Source organism: Scomber japonicus, chromosome 19 (genome assembly GCF_027409825.1).
Source record: "Scomber japonicus isolate fScoJap1 chromosome 19, fScoJap1.pri, whole genome shotgun sequence".
In the NCBI taxonomy this organism is placed as follows: Eukaryota; Metazoa; Chordata; class Actinopteri; order Scombriformes; family Scombridae; genus Scomber; species Scomber japonicus.
In genome coordinates, this window is record NC_070596.1 from 26,016,074 (window position 1) to 26,040,217 (window position 24,144).

General features: G+C 40.8%; 1 protein-coding gene across 1 annotated transcript in view; it reads left to right on the plus strand.

The window, feature by feature from the left end:
* adamts6 (ADAM metallopeptidase with thrombospondin type 1 motif, 6) overlaps positions 1-24,144 on the plus strand; it is an 82,777-nt gene that overhangs the window by 15,965 nt on the left and 42,668 nt on the right. Inside the window, exons 9-11 of the mRNA XM_053340034.1 lie at positions 3,120-3,266; positions 12,308-12,449; positions 21,415-21,522. Of these exons, the coding sequence (XP_053196009.1) occupies positions 3,120-3,266; positions 12,308-12,449; positions 21,415-21,522 (397 nt within the window). The remainder of the gene's footprint in view (positions 1-3,119; positions 3,267-12,307; positions 12,450-21,414; positions 21,523-24,144) is intronic.

Consider the following 24,144-nt stretch of genomic DNA (forward strand, 5'->3'; position numbering starts at 1 on the left):
AACTTGGCAACAGATGAATTTCTATTATCTTGGTTGCATTTGATGCTTTTATTAGATAACTGCAGTGGAGAGATGACAGGAAGCGAAGGAGAAAGGAACTCACTGTGTTGTGTTGTGGTTCACGGGGCACGGACAGAACTGAGCTGATCGACTTTGACAACTGCAATTGATATGAAGCAGCTTGAATGTTTCACTGGAGAAAACTCAACACTCTCTTCTGTTCTGTTGGTCTTGTTGAACTACAAAAACACGCCGTCCACTTGTGATATTAAGAGTAATGTTACAGACTGATGCCTCCCAAAAAAAGAAAAAGATGTTTGGCTTCCAGAGAGCACGTTAACCAGACAGTGTGCACGACGACGTTAAAGAATAGGTTCATGATTAAAACAATAGTCAGGAGCCCAGATAAACACTCAAACTGGTTTTTTGCTCAGTGAAATGGAAAATGGGCTGTTTTTAGTCAAAGCGCTCCACAACACAAGCCAACATTCATCCATTCACACACAATTTTGGGGGTTCAGTATCTTACCCAAGAACATTTCAATATGCAGACTAGAGGATCCAGGTATCGGACCACCAACCTTCTGAACCCACAGCCGCCCCAATAGGTTATTTCTACTGTTCACACTGACCATAAGAAGATTCCTCCCCAAACATATTTATAATGTAAGTGATTGGAGACAAAATCCAAAAAGAAAAAGTCCTCATTTTGGGCAAGAATGTATTTAAAAGTTTATAATATGAAGATAATATGAAGCTTAAGCCGTCTTATTCAAATAAAGTGGATTTCTTTTTTTGCATGATTGTGCCTCTGTTCAGCTGCAGTGGAAGAATCATCAGAAAAAAGAGGTAATTAGGCATTAAAAAGACACAAACGTTGAATTTAAGTAGCTAAATATCAGCTTGATTTGACTAATTCAGACTTTTAGAGCTTCATAGTAGATTCAGATAGACTTTTAAATATATTTTTTTAATGCACAGAAGAGAAAAAAATTTAAGTTTAAGTTTATCTTATAATATCATATGAAGCTTCAACAGTCTGAGTTATTCAAATAAAGTGGATTTCCTTTAAGTGAGGGTTCTCCACTGTGGGACTAATAAAGAAATATAGTATCTTATCTTAAAAAAACTAAAAACTTTGAAAGTAAGTAGTTAAATATCAGCTTGATTTGATTCATTTGGACGACTAAAGCTTCACATTAGCTTCAGATCAACTTTTATGTCCTTTTTTTTGCATTGACTGTGGATTTAGTCCTCCATCACTTTCATTGTAAATGCATTATGAAGGGATCTTCTAACTCAGTATGAGCTTATAATGTAAGTGATTGGAGACCAAAGAAGTCCTTGTGTTTAGCAGAAATGTATTTAGAAGTTTATCTGAAGACAATACAAAGCTCAAATCATCTTGCAGTGGAAGAATAAATAGTATAGTTAAATATCAATTTAATATGACTATTTTGGACATCTGAAGCTTTATATTAGCTTCTATATATATTCTAAATCCATTTTTTTTACACAGGAGGAGGACTGTGGATTTAGTCCTCCTTCACTTTACATTATAAGTGCATTATGAAGGATCTTCTAATGGTCAGTATGAACAGGATTACAGCAAGAAAAAAACAGCTTTTTAGTTTTTTAGTTTTAGTTGACTTGACTCTTGTTTTAGTTCAGACTTGAAAAATTGCGAACCGCTCCTTTAATGTCTTTTTTTAGCTACAGCGGATTCAATTTTCCACCGCTTTGTTATTTAAACTGGTGAAACATGAAAACTAGAAGTCTCTTTAGTTCAAAGGGAAATCTGTCATCCGGTAAAATAAAGAGTTGTTTTCGCTGTATGCTTTGTTCTAACCTTTTCTTTTTTTTCTCTTTTTCTTTTTTTTTTGGGTCAATCGAGTCATTCTCAGTTAAAAGTCACAGTTTCGGGTCGCTGGTTAAAATCAAAGTCGAGTTAAGTCTCGGCTTAAGTCATTGAATTCGTGAGGAGTCATTCCTCTGGAAAATAGTATTCCTCTTTTAAGGTTCAGATCATCTTTAAAAACCTTTTATCACCTCTATGATTGTGTGCTCTAATAATTCCTCTTAAACAAACACTATTTACTACTTGGGTTCACCAGACGTGTAGCCTCCTCCTCCTCCTCCTCTTCCTCCTCCCTCCCTCCTCCTCCCCCCCTGCAGACGTCTTGAACTGTATCTCCACATATTTCCTCATGCAAATGTCAGTGTCCACATACCTCTGGCTCTTTCTTCCTGAATATAAAGCAAAATAATGATGATGTATTAGTCTACGTATCCCTCTCATGAGAGTTCAGCAAGATGGCGATTTCCTTTATTATGTCTCGTGTCTGCTTCTGTTGTGGGGCAGTTGTAAAAATAGTCTCTACTTCTAGAGGATGTATAAAAAAAACACACACTGCAGCGGGGTTTCAACCGGGGCTGATTTATTTCCAGAGTAGGGTAAAATGTCATAAACGCCGGGCCTTAGAAAAACAGGTTCGGGGCTGTGCGATGTGGTCGGGTTTGTTATATACATTAGACCTGATTTGTGCTCATGGACTGTAAGGAAAAGTAAGCTTTGACATCCTGCTGTAACCTGAGATGTTCTCTCAAATGATATCCAGACAGATAAGGGTTTTTTTTTTCTTTATAGAGAGAAGGAATTGTTAAAATGATTTATTTTCAGTCTTCAGTGTGAAATAAATTCTTGAGGAGAGGACGAAGTTTTGGGTCTCTTTCGATTGATCTAAAGGCTCCCAGTCAGTCAGTCGGTGGGTCGGTCAGTCGGTGGGTCGGCTGTAACTACTCTCCCCTCTCCTCCGTGGCCTGCTCAGACCTGCAGGCGGTGATTGACAGGCAGGCATCAGAGTGGTGATTAGAACTTTTTTTCGTTCCTGCCGAGCTCCAGACAGGGTTCGACCCTTGACCCCTGGCTCTCCTCCACACAGCTGTTTCAGAGCCACAGAGCTCGATTTTTTACAGCCGCTGCCACAGAGGTAGACATCCATTGCTATTCAGCAACCTGGACTGTCCGCAACCATCTAAACTGTGTCATTAACAACCCAGAAAGGCTCATTTTTAGTTGCATTAACTCCCATTTTCCCTCTGTTTCTTCTTATTTTCAGTTTCGGGATGAACCACGATGGCATCGGGAATTCCTGCGGCACCAAAGGCCACGAGACAGCCAAACTGATGGCCGCTCATATAACAGCCAACACCAACCCTTTCTCCTGGTCTGCCTGCAGCAAAGACTACATCACCAGCTTTCTCGAGTAAGTGGATGATGGTTGTTCCCTCGGGGACGGTCTGAGTGTGTTTGGATTTGCCTGCATGTGTGTGTGTGTGTGTGTGTGTGTGTGTGTGTGTGTGTGTGTGTGTGTGTGCGTGCTGCAGAGGAAAAAGGTGCAGCATGCCTGTTTTCCTGCAGCTGTCTCGCTTTACAACTCCGCTGCCACGGGCCGGCCCTGGTGGTGACCCACTAGGCTCGTCGTTCCCCACTTATTCACATCCATTTCATCACCGAGACTCCTGCCAGACCTCCTTGCGGCTGTGTATGATAACTGGGTGCCTTCCACTCTTGCATCCTCGCACCACAAGGCGGGTGATGTTAGCTCATGCGGTCCTCAGTGGTGATGTGTAGGCCGGCTGCCTTCAACCACTGCTCCGCTGTTTTGCGGATAGGTCAAAGAAGACAAAATCTTGGAGCGCGCAAATAAACTGAAAGAGCAAAAAGCACTGACATCTTGGCAGAGCGAGGCACCGCTTGGCTGAGCACTGCCAGGCTGGCATGGTAAAAAACTTTCACAGGTCTTCTAGTTCAGAGTCACAGAAGGCCAGACAAAACATCTGGAGTTGGCCTTCAGAGTCTGGCAGAGATCAGATACCTATGATCGTGGCGGGACTGAATGAACTTAAAGCTACTTCCCTGATTTCTGCACAACATGGGTCCACTGAGTTAAAGCTGCTTTTAGGGGAGCAGCTCTACTTGGAATTGGACATGAAGTGAGCAGAAAATTTGATGATTACAAAGGAGGTTACATCTGAAGTCAGACCTTTAAGTTTTTTCCTAATTTTTTAATATTTAACATGTTACTGAATACATATATTGCTGTTTTTAATTCTTTTAAATCAATATTTTTGTTTATATGTAGTAAATAAATCATGATGTGGGCTTATTTGGAGCACACATGGGCTTAAATGGAGTCACAGTACCAATTAAACCCACTTTATTCATCAAATATCTTTATTTTATATTCCAAAATCTACATGAAAAAAGTCATCAAATATGATAAGTTACATTACTTTGATGAAGTAATTGAAATAGTTACATTACTTATTACATTTTAAACAGAGTAACTAGTAATCTGTAATCTATTACATTTCCAAAGTAACCTGTCTATGCATTACAATTTGATCTGATTTTAAAGGCGGCATATGATCTGTCATTTATATTCAGTTATAAAGTCAGACGTCTATACTAAACATGATCAAAGTGCCAAAACTTGAGTTGAAAGTCTGTAAAAATACTCCCTGAAAGTCTTTTAAGTCGGAGCTTCAAACTGCTTTAAACGCTTCATTTGCAAAGTTACCTCTACTTCCTCCTCGTGACGATGTCAGATCGTGCCCACAATGTTTGTTACGTTGGCCTAATCTTTGTACACTCATACCTTCAGATCAGATTTGCATTAAAACAAGTACAGATGTAAGAAATGTTTCATATTTTGAGTAAAGAAAGAGCAAAAGAAGTTAAATCTAGTGGAAGCTTCCTCATCAGGAGGGGCGGCTTTAAAGAGACAGGAGCTAAAACGGCCTGTTTCAAACAGAGGCTGAACTGAGGAGCCGCATAAAGAGCCAGTATAAGATAAATAAGGAGTTTTTTTTTCTCTAAATCATGCAAATATATTCCAGTAGAGCCCCTGAATAAAAATATATATGTGGAAATGTTCATACTGTAGGTCCCCTTTAAAAAAAACAGAGCAGCGGAGTCACCCGTGTCTTGAATAAGATATCTGACAGATCCCACTGGAGGGTTAGGGTTAGTGTTGGTTGCTGTGGAGTGAAGACTGACATTTCTCCACACACAGAGCTCAGAGAGTGAGCGTATTGTACTCTCTCCTGGGCGGGCTGAGCCACTGTTGGGAAACAGTTTCATTGTGTAGAAATAACACAAGAGTGGTCAGAATAGTTCCCGCAGATGAGAAACATGTTGCCATCCTTCTTCTTCTTCGTGCCAACACACAGAATGAGGTCAAGGATTTCTGGCATTTGCAGGAAGAGTCAACGTCCTGTCACTGTTTATCCTAATGCTGAAAAAAAACAAAAAAAAAACGCACTACTACTCAACAATTTGTGCAAAGACTCATGTTAAAGCTGCTCTGTTTATATTTAAAAAATGCATAAAATGAGGCATTGTGTATAATGTGGAAGAGGTTGCTTGTAGTGTGATGAATCTACAAATAATGATCACCTGACTCTGCAGCTCCTTCGCAGCTCTGTGGCTCATTGTTGTTTCGGTTTTGCAGCTTGACTCTTTCGGTTTCACCCTTCTTGGCTCTCGACTGTCTGGTTTCCAGCAGCAGCATCAGACAGCTGTTAGCTATGTGGAAGAAAAAAACCTCACTTTGCACTATCTGATCAGCACCGAATGACAGAGAAATGAAGTTAGTGACTAGCTGGAGGAAGATAGTGGAACATTTTTGAGGCTAAAGAGCTGGATTTTTCTCTCAGGGGAATGATAGAGAGGAAAAAAGTTAAGAGTTAAAAGAGTGAATTTTGTCAGATATTAATGTGAATAAGTGTGGTGCAAACTTGGGCTAACATTAGTGTAATCAAGCTAATTGTAAGTAACATTAAACTTATGGAAATATTGCGACAATAGTCCGACTTTTGAATTTTTTTATGAAAATGTTGATGATTATAAAAAGGAGGTTACATCTGAAGTCAGACTTTTAAGATTTTGCTCAGGGCGCGCAGGTGGTCGAGTGGTTAGAGCGCATACCATATACGCAGCCGACCCCAGTTCGAATCCCGATCGGAGGTCCTTTGCTGCATGTCACACCCCCCTCTCTCTCCTATGTTTCCTGTCTATCTACTGATAAATAAAGGCGTCTATGCCAACAAAACCTTTAAAATAAAAAAAAGATTTTGCTCAGGAGGGTTTTTCCCTCATTTTTTAATATTTAACATGTTACTGAATACATATATTGCTGTTTTTAATTCTTTGAAATCAATATTTGTTTTATATTTAGTAAATAAATCATGATGTGGGTTTATTTGGAGCACACATGGGCTTAAATGGAGTCACAGTACCAATTAAACCCACTTTATTCATCAAATATCTTTATTTTATATTCCAAAATCTACATGAACTAATGAATACATTTTACAATGAGAGATAAATGTTGCTTTATAAGAAATGATCTCCCTTATAAATCATGTCAGTATCCATGAAAAACAGCTGAACTTTAGATTTTGATGCTTAATGGGTACACTTAACCTAAATAATTAAAATAGTTATATTGCTAATTACACTTTAAATAAATAAAATGCAAAATAAAGAGTAACTAGTAATCTTATATTTCCAAAATAACCCTCCTAACCCTTTCTACACCCACACAACAGATATAAAAGCTAATATAACTCTTCAAATCTTATTATAAAGGAGCAATAATCTCCAAAATGACCACCAAGACACTTCTAAGAAGCCCTCAAATTAATGATTAGTTAGTTTATTTGGATCCCCAGGAGCTGTTACCTAGGCAACAGCTACTCTTCCTGGGGTCCATGTTAAAATAAATACAACCAATTACAATTACAATATAACATAAATGCATACCATTAAGACTGCAGTGTAAAACATTACAACATTACCTGCCTAACAGTGGAGGTCAGAGGTCAGAGGTCAGGGGTCAGGGGTCAGGGGTCAGGGTGAGCTTCAGTATTTGGTTAATTCAGAGTAGTAACAGTAACAGAAGTTTATTATGGGAGCTAAATCTCCTGCACTCATTGCCCTCCTGTCTTAACATGCGTGCTTGTGCACAGTAATGATAATAAAATGATAATGAAAAGCTCGGCTAGAGACATAAAACACACATTATTCTCACATTATCCTCATTTGCAGAGTGTTATCTTTTATTGCCCCCCCCCCCCCCCCCCCCCCCCCCCCCGGGATAATGGAGCCTATTTATTTAAGCTCAGAGGGGATTGAAAATATCTCAGTTTGTAACTTTTTGCTTTCTCAGTGCAGTTATAGACCTACGGAGTAATATCCATAATATATAAAACAGTGAGGTAGCGTTGGTAGGATGTGTGTGTGTGTGTGTGTTTAAGTCCTTCCTTCCTTCCTTCCTTCCTTCCTTCCTTCCTTCCTTCTTCCTCCCTCCTTTCCTTCCTTCTCCTTTCCTTCCTTCTTCCCTCCTTCCTTCATTCCTAATTTCCTTCCCTACTTCCTTCCTTCCTTCCTTCTTTCCATCCTTCCTTCCTTCCTTCCTTCCTTCCTTCCTTCCTGCCTTCCTTTTTTCCTTCCTTCTTCCCTCCTTTCCTTCGTTCTTCCCTCTTTTCCTTCATTCTTCCTCCCTTCCTTCCTCCTTTTCTTCCTTCTTCCTCCCTCCTGTCCTTCCTTTGTCCTTTCTTTCCTTCCTTCTTCCTCCTCCTTTCCTTCCTCCTTCCTTCCTTTCTTCCTTCCTCTGTCCTTCTTTCCTTCCTTCCTCCTTTCCTTCATTCTTCCTCCCTTCCTTCCTCCCTCCTTTCCTTCATTCTTCCTTCCTTCCTTCTCCTTTCCTTCCTTCCTCCCTTCCTTCTTTCCTTCCTTCTTCTTCCTCCTTTCCTTCCTACCTCTTTTCCTTCCTTCCTCCTTTCCTCCAACAGGAGGGTGTGAGGTAGTGTTGGTAGGATGTGTGTGTGTGTTTAAGTGTGTGTGTGTGTGTGTGTGTGTCTGCTTGTGTATTCATGTTTAGTTTTTAAGCCAAGCCCTCCCCAAGAAAGCGGATAATACCGGCCGCGGTTGTCAGATGATGTTTCCGGGCTGAAAGCTGTTCGAGGAGGGTTTGTGAAGTGCACTTGTGACAGAGATGACAGCATTATATTGCCAGCTTCCAACTGGGACACAAAGAGCCGCTTCTCTTGCTGCACCGCCGGGTTCCTCTCGGTTTTCTGGCTCGAGTATCCGAGGATGACCGGAGCTGATTTACTTACTTACTTTAACTCTGAGCCCCGAACTTACTCAGCGTATATTATCCCTCCGGTTTGTATCAGTCTGTTTCTTTTGGGTTATTTCTTTTCATTTTAGTTTTATTGCCTTTTTTTTTTTTAATGTTTCTTACAAAAGGGGTTCTGTCTGTAAACTCCAATTATCCTCCCTTTCTCTCCCTCGATCAGAGTTTTGGATATCGCACATGCCTCTCCTTGCCAAGTAAACAACTTTGGCTGTGGTGTTGGCCTAGATTCATCATCTTGCTGCAGCAATATGTGGCGCTTTGTTTGGGTTTTTTAGGAATGGTTTATGAATGCACTCACAGTTCAGTCACAGTTTATTCTCCCGAAGTCTGCGTGCCAGTTTGTTATAAATGTTAACAGACAGACAGGCAAGCAAGTTCGGCTTTATTAGAAAAAAAAAAAAAAGAAAACCTCTCAGGGAGCTCATTCTCTATTGAATTTGATATTAGACTTGTGCCTTATGATAATTGTGGGGTTAATCACGCTGTTGTCTCACCGCTGCTTGGATCCAATCAGCACAGCGTGGTTAATATCTACGTAAATGAAGCGATGTCAGAGTTCAGGGATCGCTGATGCTGATCCTCCCCCCCCCACACACACACACACCACCACCACCACCACCACCACCATCGTTTATTAGAGGATATTTCCTGCTCGGCATAATGAATTTGGCCGTATCCACCGGACAGGAAGCCTTTGCGACAATGTCAAATAATAGCCTCTATGTTTAAACTTTTGACTATTTTGTCTCTGTACAAACCAATAAATAGTGAGGCTTGCCCCTTAGTTCACAGGGAGTCCGAAGGGCCTCTGAGGCTGGTCTCTCTTGGTCTCCCTCTCTCTCTCTCTCTCTCTCTCTCTCTCTCTCTCCCTCTCTTGGTGTCTCTCTCTCTCTCTCTCTCTTGGTCTCTCTTGGTCTCCCTCTCTCTCTCTCTCTCTCTCTCTCTCTCTCCCTCTCTTGGTGTCTCTCTCTCTCTCTCTCTCTCTCTCTCTCTCTCCCTCTCTCTCGGTGTCTCTCTCTCTCTCTCTTGGTCTCTCTTGGTTTCTCTCTCTCTCTCTCTCTCTCTCTCTCTCTCTGTCTCTCTCTCGGTGTCTCTCTCTTGGTGTGTCTCTCTCTCTCTCTCTTGGTGTCTCTCTCTTGGTGTCTCTCTCTTCTCTCTCTCTCTCTCTCTCTCTCTCTCTCTCTCCCTTTCTCTTTCTCTTCCTCGGATGAGAGAGGGTCCTCCGAGGAACAAGAGCCAAGAAATAGGATTATTCCATTCAGTAACTGAGAACATGAGGATGGACAGAAAGATGGAGGAAAGACAAGAGAAAGAAGGGAAGCAAGAAAGAGTTTGGAACATTTCTTCTTTTTTTAAAATTTAAGACTCTGGGATGAAAACAAACAGCATGTATTATATGTCTTCTTTTATTGTTAAGCAGTGGCCAAAAAAAGTCATTTTTAGACTGTTTAGTTCCATATTAAACAATAGAGAATTTATGCTCTCGTTAAACTGTTGAAGAAAACAAGACGTTTAACATTTAAAATTAACTTTAAATTGTGCATCGATGCTGTTTAAACAACAGGAGACGGAGCAAGAGTTCTGGTTATAACAGAAGCGTTTAACAGGTGATTTATGCAATACTGAATTACTAACTAAATCCAATTCACTTCGTACATAGATTTGCTCTTACATTGCACAGTTAAGCTAGAATAATGAATGAAATACAGTAACAATATAAACACAGAAATGACACAATATAATAGAGAATAGCACTCTCTGTATCACTCATAAACTGAACTTCATTCATAAAATTGGTGTACTACTCCTTTAATTTGTTAAAATGACTCTGGATGATGGGAGGTGTGGTTTAGCTATCAGTTTATTGGTTTTTATGACAATAAATACACAGAAAATGAAGACACTGTAATTTATAATCCTATTTTTGTGTTCAGTTATATATATATTTGCAATATAATAACTTGTATTCTATTCAGATTAGTTGAACTACCCCAAAACTGCTGAAATTGGCCCTCTGATCAGGAAATGTAGGACATAATAGAAACGTATAGGCGCTTTAAGATCCCAACATGTTTTAGGAAGTATAAAAATAATCTGTTTTTCTGCAAAATAAAAGATCATTTACTTCACTAAAATCCTTATAATGATATACGACTCAATGAAAACGTCTGAATCTAAGAATAAGTGTCCACACAGTCATTTAAAAGTCTCTGATCAGCTTCTATTGAGCTTCATCAGTGTGAGTTAGTCATATCAAGTGATATCTGACACATTTACAGTCTTTTTAGCATCAGATTCCCTCTTAGTGTTTCCTGTTGAGCTGTGGTGGAAGCATAGTAACAAAAAGACTTTGCTACTAAAAACACTGTAACGTTGAAACATAGAAGATGAAGATTTGACTCATTTGGACGCTGAAGCTTCATATTAGCTTCAGAAAGAGGACTGTGGATTTAGTCTTCCATCACTTACATTGTAAATATCTTATGAAGGATCTTCTAATGGTCAGTATGAACAGGAGGAATGATTACAGCAAGAAAAAACAGTAATTGAATCCATAAGTAACACAATGACATACAGTATGACTATTTTAGTGATGGGTTTAAGCTCTGTAATGAAATATCTAAAAGTAAAGTCTAGTCCGATGTGGGACCCTGCGACAAACTCCTAACAAATGGTGGTCCGTGGTCTAATTTATGCCAATTTAGGGGTCCTTGATTTTAAAATTAAGGCTGATTATAGAAAGAAAAACCAGTTTCAGTGTTCATTTGGGCTTCTGACTAACACAGACTTGAACATTTGCCATCAGATCCTTTAAAACTTTCAGTAAATTTAATGTTTGTTTGTTTAAGATAGCAGCAGATGAATGTGAAAACAAACTGAAAAACACATTTTTGAGTGTAAGTTGACTTTAATTCTCAGAGTCTTGAGCTTTCACAGCCACTGTAGAAAGAAATCTCTGACACACACATATCTCAAAACTATCTGCATGACTGGAGATCTCCAGAGGTTAAGTGAGAAAAAAATGTGTTTTGTAATTTTGGTTGAACTCTCCCTTTAATGCTCCTCTTACTTTCAGTCTTTATTCTGGGTCAAAGTTGCAGTTTGCTCAATCATAAAGCACAGCTCTCTACGTTATTGTTGTCACCGAGCCCACTTTTCCTTTCGAGGGATGGGAAGCATTCCACTGCATGTTGCAGCTGCCACAGCTGGAAAGAACACAGTGTTATAGTAAATAGTCGTAGTAATATTTTGCCTTGAGAGAGTCCTCTGACTCAGGGAGAAGAAGAGGAGGCAGAGATCAAAATGAAATACGGTTCCTTCCCCGAACTGAAACTTGTCTTGTGTGTGATTTTAGTAACTCGCAAAGAAAACAGCATCCGCGGCTCAGTGTGTAAACCCAGAATCAGCAAAAAAGCCAATCTGAAGTGTTTTTTTTTTTTTTATATATATATTTTAAAGCTACTAAAATAGAAAACTGCTGTGTGCCCCCCCCCCCCCCACTGCCCCCCCCCCTCCTCCCTTCCTCCCCTCCTCCTCCTTTGAGTTCTTTGTGAGTGCACATATTTCTATCTGACAAAACAGACTAAACATAATCCTAGGCCTGGACATATGACCCATAGCTCACTCCAGATTTTTCTCTTCCTTTTCCCCGCTCTGTCATTTTATTGGCTCCTGTGTGGATTCAGTACAAGCAGTGACATACAGAATAGTGGAGCATATAATCAGAGAGGGCTGGTCTTTTTAACACACAGCCTGCCCTCTTTGCCTCTGGTAAAAAAAAAGTCTCCTGCCTTGAGCTCCAACGGCTGCCTTTGATGAGGAGGTGTTGATGTGTAATATCAACATTAATTACATGTCATTTGAGATCCCTGACAAGCTTCCTACAATGGTAGTTTGATGGCAAAATTAAAAGAGTCACACAACACCAGCCGAGGTCTTAAAGAGAAAGGTGGTGGTGGTGTTTAGGAGAAGGGGAGGTGGAGGGGGGTGGAGGGGGGGGGGGGGGTAATCGTCCAATCTTGGCACTTCTCGCAGAAAGTGTAGAAAGGTTCCTTTGTGTAAGAAACAATTCTATTGTAGGTTTGTTTTTTTGACAGCTCAGGTCGGGGGACGTGTCTGGACAATGAACCTCTGAAACGAGACTTCCTGTACCCAACAGTGGCCCCGGGGCAGGTGTACGATGCAGACGAGCAGTGTCGCTTCCAGTACGGAGCCTCCTCGCGCCAGTGCAAGTATGGGGTAAGAAACCAGCATCTTTCACAACACTCTGCTGCTCATTGACCCAAAGTCACCAATAATACACAGTCCAGATAGTAACTAGGACACTTTTCAGGCTCCTTAATTAATTAATAATCAAAATAATAGTTAGTTGCAGCCCTAGTATGACTGATAAAAGAAGAGTGGAGCGATTTTCAGGTAGAGTAGATCAGGTATTTCCATCAGAAATGAGTCTCTAATGAGGATTTTCCATTATACAGTTCTAGCACCACTTGGTTTTTTTGTGTTTCCATCAGGGATAGTACCTGGTACCTGGTGCTTTTTTTTGTAAATGCTCTGCCGAGGTTCCAAGCGAGCCGAGCCGATACTAAAATGTGACGTCAATAGACTGATTGGAAGAGTCATCAGTGCGAAGTCCAACACAAGAATCAAACCCGCCACCCATTTTTTGGGGCCTTTTATTGTACAGGTTAGTAGAGAGGAGAGAGACAGGAAACGGGAGGCAGAGAGGGGGGAATGACACGCAGGATAGGACCGCTCAGCGTGGGATTCGAACCGAGGTCGCCTGCAGTGATGACTGTAGCCTCAACACGTGGGGTGGGTGCTCTACCCACTGAGCTAAACACCGCCACGAAACTGCCATTTTTAAATATCAGCAACAGCGTTACAGCGAATCGGTTTCTCTTCTCTTACTTTGTGTGTGACAGAAAGCCACATACAGCAGCAAGTACACCATCGCCTCCATGTCCTCCATTGTTTATGTGTTTGTGTAGCATATAAATACTCTGAAGTAATGGAAAACGACGTGACTGGTACCAAAAACAAGTAGAGCCGAGTGGTGCTAGAACTGTATAATGGAAAAGCCCCATAAGACCTATAAATGTTGCTGCACACAAATCTGTAGAAGTATAAGGTACTGTAGTTTCTCTCTAAGAGCATCACATGTGAGCTAAAGTGCTTTGACACACTTTAAAAATGATTATTTTGGGGTGTTTTATGACTTACAGGTGACAATAGGTGAAAAATTAGGTTGAATTACATGCAGAAAGCCTCTAAAGGGATTAAATGAATCTCACACATATAACCGAATGAAAAGGTGGAAAGACACATGAGGTAGAGTTGTTGGCTGTTAATGTTGAGTGCTGAGAATACACAGTTGGATATTTGGAGGTAGGGAAGAAGGGATGCACCAGTCTGGTCCACCTGATCTCTGCTGATGCCAACCTCTTAAAGCAGATTGAGTATTGGCCAGATGTCACGATGCAAAATATATTCCAGTTTTTTCAGCTATGTCTCCTAGAAATGACATTTATATGCAGCTACATTGCAACAGCAGTTACATTTGTACGTAATGCTGCCAGAATGCAAAAATATTGATGTTCTTTTCTTCCCACGATAATATCTCATCCTGCAGTACAACAAAATCAATAGAAACTACAGCAATATTAAACTCAGCGCGGTTAAGTTTAAGGAAAGATTATATTTATTTAAAGGAACAGTGTGTATGATTTCCTTGCTGTCCCGAGCGTGTAGGAGAATCTACGTTAGCTACAAAACTTGCAAAAAGAGTCAGTGTTTGGTTTGTCCTTTCTGGGCTACTGTAGAAACATGGCAGTGCAACATGGCGGCCTCTGTTGAAGACGACACACTCCCCTACATAGACATAAAGGGCTCATTCTAATATCATTTTCAGATGATTATACATTAATTAAACCATACTTGTGACCATTATATACTATTTCTGCCAAATCCGCTCCTCTAAATGCCATTAAATAATACAAACTGCGCTCGGTTAAGTTTAAGGAAAGATTATCTTAGTTTAAAGGAGCAGTGCGTACAATTCAGTGGCATCTAGTGGTGAGGTTGTAGATTGCAACCAAATTAATAACCTCGCCATCCCGAGTGTGTAGGAGAATCTACGTTAGCTGCAAAATATATTCCAGTTTTTTCAGTTATGTCTTCTAGAAATGACATTTATATGCAGCTACATTGCAACAGCAGTTACATTTGTACGTAATGTTGCCAGAATGCAAAAATATTGATGTTCTTTTCTTCCCACGAGAATCTACGTTAGCTGCAAAACTTGCAAAAAAAAAAAAGCAAAAGTCTTTCTCTAGAGTCAATGTTTAGTTTGTCCATTCTGGGCTACTGTAGAAACATGGCGGTGCAACATGGCGGCCTCTGCTGAAGGTGACCCATAGACATATATACATAGACGCCGCATTGACTGTGGAGAGGCGTGCCTAAAGCGCCGCCATCTTGGTACAGGGCTAGCAGAGACAGTAGTGCATGTATATCTATGGAGGTAAGAGCTACTCCACAGTTTCAAAGTAGAATTATTCACTGAAATCTCGACCGATTTCCAAATGGTTTGATTAGTTAAAAACGTGTCTATCTATCTATCTATCTATCTATCTGACATTTGTAACAAACAACCCGTGTGAATTTTATTTATTTATTTTTATTACAATTGAGCGATGTATGATCACTTTTTAATAGTGCAAACACATCATTCCTCTATAGACATAATGCACTGCAGGAGCGAGTGGCCCTGAACCAAGATGGCCGCCGTGTAGGCACGTCGCTCCAATCGGCAGCAGCAGTCAATGTGGCGTCTACATTTATATGTCTATGAAGACATAAAGGGCTCATTCTCAGATCATTTTCAGATGATTATACTTTAATTAAACCATACTTGTGACCATTATATACCATTTCTACCAAATCCCTTCCTCTAAACACCATTAAATTCTACATACTGCGCCTTTAATACAGAAAAATTCCACATATAACTCGAAGCTTAACACGTTTATCAACATTTAAGCGAGACAACGATCCTTCACTAAACTTAAGCAACGTGCTTTTGTTGCCTAAACTGAACCGTAAGCAGGTCATCCACCCCCGATCTCCTTCCTGCTACTTCAGAGTGATAAATATAAATGAAGCACTTAAATCATGTGAAGTACTTTTGCCTGTGAACGTAATCCAGGCAGCGATTACATTTACGCAACATAATTGAGGAAAACTATTTAAATCGTATTTGTAAGTAATTTCTAAGGAGACAGCGATTGTATAATGTCATAAAAGTGTTTCTGCTCTCAGTCACATTTATTATTAACTCCAAGCCAACTCAGTTTTTAACTCCATTATTAAAGCTATAATTAACATTTATTTTCATCATTGAATAATCTACAATTAATGGTTTAGTCTACGATTCTCAGAAGCCAAGGTAACGTCTATAAACAACTTCTTTTTTCTGATCTCAAGTCCAAAACACTATTAAATTTTTTTTTAAAAAGACAGGAAAAAAAAAAGATATTGAATCATAAAATATAAAGAAAAGCAGCAAATCCTCACATTTAAAAAGCTGGGATGAGGTAATGTTTGACATTTTTACTTGAAAAATGATTATTTTTTAAAAGGCTTTCAAATAAATGTTCAGTTGATTGACTAACCTTTTAATTTAGTAAGTGTTTGAGCTTCATATTATGAGTTATCCCAAAAAAAGGAAGGAGAGAACAGGTAAAAGCTAAGTTTAAATTGGAATATATGTTCATTATAAGGTGTAATAAAGGTAATAACAACAGGTTTATATTTCCTGGTTGAGATTAAACATGCAAAAGGAGATAACTGTTTTATAATTGCCTGACAACTCAGAGCTGGTGCAGAGGTGTCTCTCCTCACGTCGCCTTATTCTTCTTTTTAATCTCTAAACTTCACAGACAAAGAGATGAAGGATAGAAGTCAACACTTGCCTCATTCTGTGATGATAATGATCCCTTCACCTCCCTCTCTTTCTCTCTCTCTCCCTCTCTCTCTCTCTCTCCCTCTCCCTCTCTTTCTCTCTCTCTCTCTCTCTCTCCCTCTCTCCCTCTCCCTTTTTCTCTCTCTATCTCTCTCTCTCTCTTTCTCTCTGTCTCTCTCTCCCCTCTCTTTCTATCTCTCTCTCTCTCTCTCCCTCACTCTCTCTCTCCCTCACTTTCTCTCTCTCCCCTTTCTCTCTTTCTGTCTCTCTCTCTCTCTAACCCTATCTCTCCCTCTCTCTCTCTCTCTACCCCTATCTCTCTCTCTCTCTCTCTCTCTCTCTCTCTCTCTCTCTCTCTCTCTCTCTCTCTCTCTCTCTCTCTCTCTCTCTCTCTCTCTCTCTCTCTCTCTCTCTCTCTCCGCTCCTCGGTACATAAAAAGTGACACAGTGAGCAATGAAAGACAAGAAACAACCGCACGGAATTAAAATTAAAAAAAAAAAAAAAAGAGCGACTGAAAAAGATCCTCAAAGATTTAATGAACAATAACGTAGATATTGGTTTGCGTTACATAAATATTTGGGCACACGATAGGAAAGAAAAAAGGGGAGTGGGGGGGGGGGGGCAAAGATTAGCTGAGATCATAGAGTTATTTCATTTCATTGAAAGAAATATCTGACAGCAGATTATAACAGGCCTCCCAAATCAAGCCCTGTTATTTTGGCTCATAAGCTCATAATTGTGGTTTTAGATCAGCATGAAAGACACCCCATTTATGAGCGGATTGGATTCCAGCTCTGATTCAACGGAGCAAGATTGTGAGTTTTCTGACAAATCAGATCTGTTTCATACGGCCATCTGTGAAAGAGATGCCCTCTGCGACTGCACACAGGACAAGACGTGACCACAGAAATGAATCAAAAAACGTCTTAATGAATGGAAGAATCTGCTTTACTGACGCTGCGGTTCACTCATAACCTGCTGAACTTCTCTCTCTCTCTCTCTCGTATTTAAGTGGATGTATTTTTTTTACATTTTCTTATCAAAGTGATGAGAAAAGCAAGAGGGGGATTTTTTTTTATTTTATATATCACACACATTCATATTGCAGTTAACCCTCCCGTTGTCCTCAGGTCAAGGAAGGACAGAAGGAAGGAAAGAAGGAAGGAAGGAAAGGAGTAAGGAGGGAGGGAGGGAGGAAAGGAGTAAGGGGGGAGGGAGGGAGGAAGGGAGCAAGGAAAGAAAGGAGTAAGGATGAAAAGAGGAAGGAATTTAGGAGAGAAAGAAGGAAGGAAGGACAGGAGGAAGGAAGGAAAGGAGTAAGGAGGGAGGGAGAGAGGAAAGGAGTAAGGAGGGAGGGAGGGAGGAAGGGAGCAAGGAAAGAAAGGAGTAAGGATGAAAAGAGGAAGGAATTTAGGAGAGAAAGAAGGAAGGAAGGAAGGAAGGAAAGGAGTAAGGAGGGAGGGAGGGAGGAAAGGAGGAAGGAAGGAAAGGAGTAAGGAGGGAGGGAGGAAGGAAGGAAGGAAGGAAGGAAAGAAAGGAGTAAGGAGGGAGGAAAATAGGAAGGAAGGAAGGAAAGGAGTAAGGAGGGAGGGAGGAAAGGAGTAATGATGAAAAGAGGAAGGAATTTAGGAGAGAAAGAAGGAAGGAAGGAAGGAAAGAAAGGAGTAAGGAGGGAGGAAAGTAGGAAGGAAGGAAGAATGGAAGGAGGAGGGAGCAAAGAAAGAAAGAAGGGTGGAGGGGAAGAAGGAAGGAAAAATTAAAGAAAGAGGGAAGAAGAAAGGAAAGAAGGAAGAGTCAAAGGAGAGATGGGGTCAATTTGACCCGGGAGAACAACAGGAGGGTTAAAGATATATTTTACTGATAAAAAAATAAAAGTTGCACAAGAACTCCTGCAGCTCTTCATCTCTTCAGACTGAGAGATAGTATGAAATGATTTGCAGTCCTTTCAGCAACACATCTACAGACCAGACTGAAATTAAGCAGCACACATGACCTGATGTGTCCTCCGCAGCTCGTGAGATGATTATCGGAGACAGGAAGTTAAAAAAACATCCCAACATTTTTTTGCTTCTTTCTTGTGAAATACTGGAGAGCAGAGAGCCGCAGAGATTAGCCGCCTATTAGCTGATTTACTGATAAGTCGATCGGCAGAGAATTCATCTGCAACAATTTTGATAATTGATTTATTGTTTTAAGTCATTTTTTAAAAGCAAGAACACCAAAAATTGGATAGTTCCAGACTTTAACCCTCCTGTTGTCCTCGAGTCAAGGAAGGAAGGAAGGAAGAAGGAAGGGAGGAAGAAGGAAGGAAGGAACGGAGGAAGGGAGGATGAAAGAAGGAAAGGAGGAAGGAAGGAAAGACGGAAAGATGGAAGGATGGAAGGAAGGAATGATGGAAGGGAGGAAGAAGGAAGGAAGTAAGGAAGGACGGAAGGATAGAAGGGAGGAAGGAAGGAATGATGGAAGTAAGGAAGGACGGAAGGAAAGAAGGGAGGAAGGAAGGAATGATGGAAGGGAGGAAGGAAAGATGGAAGGAAGGAAGGGAGGAAGGATGGAAGGAAGGAAGGAATGATGGAAGGGAGGAAGGAAAGATGGAAGGAAGGAAGGAATGATGGAAGGGAGGAAGGAAAGATGGAAGGAAGGAAGGAAGGAAGGAAGGAATGATGGAAGGGAGGAAGAAGGAAGGAAGGGAGGAAGGAAGGACGGAAAGATAGAAGGGAGGAAGGAAGGAAGGAAGGAAGGGAGGGAGGAAGGAAAGATGGAAGGTCGGAAGGATGGAAGGGAGGAAGGAAGGAAGGAAGGAAGGAAGGAAGAAAGGAAGGAATGATGGAAGGGAGGAAGAAGGAAGGAAGGATGGAAGAAGGAAGGAAGGAAAGGAGGAACAGTCAGAACAGACGGGGTCAATTTGACCCGGGAGGACGACACAAGGGTTAAAATGAGGGATTTTGCTCTTTTGGACAAATCAAGACCTTTGATAACACATTTTTTTAATGTTTATAGACCAAGTGATTAGTTAATTAATCAAGATAATAGTTAATAGATTAGTAATAGATTATGAAAATGAATCACTGCTGCAATATTGGGTAGTTTTCTGCATAAATTGAGCTACTTTTTGTTGAGTCATGCAGGTAAAATGGTTTTAGACGATCACTTTTTGCTCCATTTGAATTTTAAAAAGTGCTTATTCATCTTCGCCTCCTCTCCTAATTCAGTATGATTAAAACTGACGGGAGCACTAGTGAGCTCAACACTCATTGAATGACTGGTAATAAAAACCAAATTACGTCTCAGTGAAGTTACTATTCGGTCATTCTGCCTTTTTTATAAAGCCTTGTAAAAGCAGTCACAAGCTGTTTATATTAGAGAATACTTTTTTTAAGATCCTGGTTAATCAAAATGCTTTAGATCATTTTTTATTATATATATACATGGTTTTTGGGTTTGACTAAACTTATTATGACCAAACAGAAGACAGAAGAAGTATTATAAGACCAAACAAGCTTTATTTTTCCTCTCATGCATGATTTATATGGACTAAGATACTCTATATTAATTTAAAATAGAAAGAGTTTAATGCTCTGATTGGGCTCCAAACACTGGATTAAATCAGTAAGAAGGCAGCGTCCCTCTTTAACATGAGCTGCTCACAAATCAAACCAAAGTACATCTTGCTTTGTATTTAGGGGTCATTACCAAAAAAGGTTGAGAACCACTGATGTAGAACAATACAACGGCAATATTTCACCGAATATGGCCCATGACACCTTCAGGGGGTTCAACTAAATTCAAACATTTAAAAGATCCTTAAATCACAGCGTGAGACCGTGTCAAAGGTGGGAAAAGTAACAAAGACGTCGAGAGAGGAAGTTTGAGGGTAATTTACGCCACTAATTCGGCTTTAATGATACTCCCGACTCCACGGTTCGACAGGCTCAGCAGCTACCAATGTAACGACAGGCAAACCCGAGCAATACTGGAAGCTAGAGGTATGAAAAACAAACAAACCTTTGATGGCTATATTAGTGAGACCCTTACAGAGTGCCCCCCCAACCTTTTTTCTTCTTTCTTTTTTTTTTTTTATCACCAGCTTGTTCTCTCTTAGCGTAAATCTATCAGGCCACATCCATGTTCGTTAAGGCCCGGCCCGCTGACCTTTTAGCGGGGCCGAGATAGTGAATGGAGCAGCGGGACGGCTTATTGAAACCAGCTGGCAGAGGGGAGTCGCTGCAACCAGAGAGTGGCAGTTTGCCGCTTTATTTAATCTGGATAGGCTCAGGGAGCTGCAGGGCCGTGGCATATTTACTGACCTCGGGGGTCAGAATCTATGCGTGGGACCATAACTCTTTTTCATGGGCCTGCTCTTCTGCCGTACACAATTGTCCTGTAAAAACCTTTGAAGTTGAGACTCAGGGCGACCCAGTTCAGTTTAATGGGAAATCTAATGCAAGGTTGTGCAGAGCTGTCCTTGTAACATGTGTTCACTTTATGGTTTAATTTATTTGGGGGCAACTTGTGCTGTCTTCTCTCTCTGTACGTCTCACACACACACATACACACACACACACACACACACACACACACACACACACACACACACACACACACACACACACTCCCCTCCGTCTTTCTTTTAGTAATCTAAATGGATTCTCCTTATGTTCTAGACTGAGGAGTGAGGAGGAGAAGATGGAGATATGATGTTTATCCAGACCACTCAGTAATACTCAAGATATTTGTTAGGCCTACAAGTCGTCTTTATCTAAGACTTGGGGGGCCTATTGCTCACTCTTGATTTCCCCTAAGAAGCAGAAATGGGATTTCTTGAACTGATGTCACGGTCCCGTGTGGTCCTGAGGTGAACGTGAGCAAACATTAGTCATGGTGTTGATCCAGCTGACTCTTCATTTCTCATAAGAGAACATTAAGAGCACCCAGTGACCCTTGGCGTATTGCTCAAGATGCACAATGATCCAAAGCATATGGGCGCTTCAAGTTAGCAGTTCTTGATGTGGTCTCATCAACTCCTCTCATCCTCTGATTTGATCTGGGATCGTGTAGATTTATAGATACATTTTCATAGTGGGTTTTTTTTTTTTATTTGTCTCACTGCTGTCAAACGAAAAGAGGAAAACCACCAAAAGCTGCTGATAAATCATCCTCACCCTTTATTCAGAAATCCATCCTCCCTGTCCTGCTGAATTGATTTATTCTGACCAACTTGCTTTTGCCTTCTTTCCTAGGAAGTGTGTAGAGAGCTCTGGTGCCTTAGCAAAAGCAACCGCTGTGTTACCAACAGTATCCCTGCTGCAGAGGGGACTCTGTGCCAGACGGGCAGCATCGAGAAAGGGGTAAGTCATTTAATCTTCCTCTTACGTTTAAAGGTTCGGCCAGATTATAGAGAAAAAAAAACATGTTTTCTTGCTTAAGCTGAGTGGTTTCTGTTTAAGATCTCTTTCTCTCTGAGATTTCCACACAAATATAATAGACGGGAATATAATTTGATGCAACTTTTAGTTGTTTAGTTGTTTAGTTAAAAACTAAACTTTAATGTCTCTTTCAAGTGCTTGGTTACATTTAGAGCTGCAATGATTAGCTGATAAGTCCATTTATACGCACATTTTTACCTCAATTATGAAGATTTACTGCATGTTTTTTAATCATATAAGATAGTAAATTATATATTTTGGGGTTTTTTGGTTGTTGCTTGATAAAAAAAGTGATTTAAGGATCACTTTGGGTTCTGGGAAGTCATTATTAGGCTTTTTTTCACAGACTAAACAATTCGTCAAGATAATAATCAGTTTAATCGGAAAAGGAAATAGTTGTTTGTTGCAGCCCCTGGTTACAGTAGCCAGCCAAGCTAGCTGGTTATCTTGTTCAAATAAGTTTATTTCAAACCATGGACTCCAGGAGACGTTTATTCTCTGGCACAAGTGTAAGGTGCATGACAGCTAATTTGATCGTTTTCTTCATTTTTGGACTCGCCAGCTCTGCGTTTCCTTTATTGTCAGCTCTGTGAAGACAGTTGGGATTGATTATGGTGGGAATTTGCATGTCATTACTTATCAAACTTGAACTCTAAGCGAAAAAAAGAAAGAAGAAAGGTTTATTGTGGATGTGATTCCGCTGAAATTAACTTAATTTGTTCCAAACTCTTGCCCTGATTAATGCTGGTGTTATCAGGCCTCTGTAATAAAGCACAGATCTCACTGTGGAGAGACTGAAGAAAGAGTCCATGTGAAAAATCTTCTTCTGCATCACGATTAGGGTTAGAGGTCCTTTGCATTATTCAGTGTAATGGCATAATTTCTTTTTTAGTAAAGAGATATTGCTGTTTTGATGTAAAGTTCAAAGCTGCGAGCATTACAAATTTTGGTTCAGATCCTTTGTATAAATCTTAAAGTCTATTATCTGAAAAGCTGGACAAATAAAACCAAAACTAACTGCCTGGACAGAATCCACAAGAAGGAAGTCAGAAAAGTTTTTTGTAATTTGGGAGAATTTACCCTTTAATTCCCCTGATGCAGCACCTGGTGATGTGAAATGAGCACTTCAGTACTCTCCTCTGGGTGCAGCAGTTAGCCTCGGCTAGTGGTACCTCGCTGCTTCCACTTGCATCTATCCCGCTCTGGGAAGGGGCAACATTCCCGGTGTGTGTGCACTCACTCATGCAATGGGTGCAATCACACACACACACACACACACACACACACACACACACACACACACACACACACACACATGCAGGCACGGCAGGCTTTAGGTCATCAGCCCACTGTTGATGCCAGCCAGGTTAGGGGAGACAGTTTTAACACGGATTACGGCAGCCATTGTCACCGGATGGTCCGAGGTCTAAAAGGGAAGAATGGGAGAGTGTCACGAGCTGTCACCCGTCATTACCATTAGCTCAGTGGAGCCTTTGAGGACCGGGGCCCACGGACAGGGTCCTGGACAACACAGGGGGCCCCAGGTTGAGCCTGGGGGGCTTTGGAACAGCTTTTGGAGCAGCTTTAGGAGAGCCAGTGGCATACCCTGTCTGCCCCTGCCGGGGACAGCTTCAAAGGAATATGAATGTCAGCCATTTCTCACCCTGCGTGTAATGGAGAGAGGCCCTCCCAACAGGAGAGGGGAGAGAGGGAGATAGACTGGGGGAGGGGGCAGAGAGAGAGAGAGAGAGAAACTGACGGACACAGAGGAGTTTTTTTGTGTTTTTACTGAGTTCAAATGGATTCACAGATACCTACTCCCAGCCTGCTGTTGAAACCAGACTTCATCTTCCTCCCCTCTGTGTCCAAAGTCACTCTCCTCGCTCACTCCTCACTCCTCTCTCTCCCAAATGCTAATCTTGTTTAGACAGCGTCTCAGACTAATTTGGAGAAAGAGGACAGTGGCTCAACGTAGCCCTCTCACCTTGACTGTCCCAGTCTCTCTGGGTTCTTAACCTACTGACACAGTTGGAGAGACAAAGGGCCGTCTCTGATCCCCTCTTCCCTCTGGATCTCTGAACAGCTTAGCATGAGGCTTAAAACACTCCTGCTCAAAGCACCACGCAGCCCTTTCCAGCCCTCATCTGCCTCTGAATCACAGTGCAGTGGAAACAATGAACAAAAAAACAGAAAAAAAATACAGAAACTTTCCAAATCAGTAATTATACTTTGATAATATGATGGTTTTAAGGAAAAATGTGTGGAGGAAAGTTAAAAACAAACTTTTTTTTTTGTTTGTTTTTTTGGGGTTTATTTTTGTAAAACCGACATACTCAGAAAATGCACAAATGAAAGGAAATACACTTCATTTGATTTTCCTCTACTTTCTGGTGTTAAGTGTGTCACAGTTGGAGTCGGGCTATAGTTAGCCTAGCTTAGCTTTAACACTGCTGGCAGAGGGAAACAGTTAGCCTGGCTCTGTATCCACAGTGAAGAAAACATGTCCACTAGCTTTAAAGCTGTCTTATTTACATAATATATTGT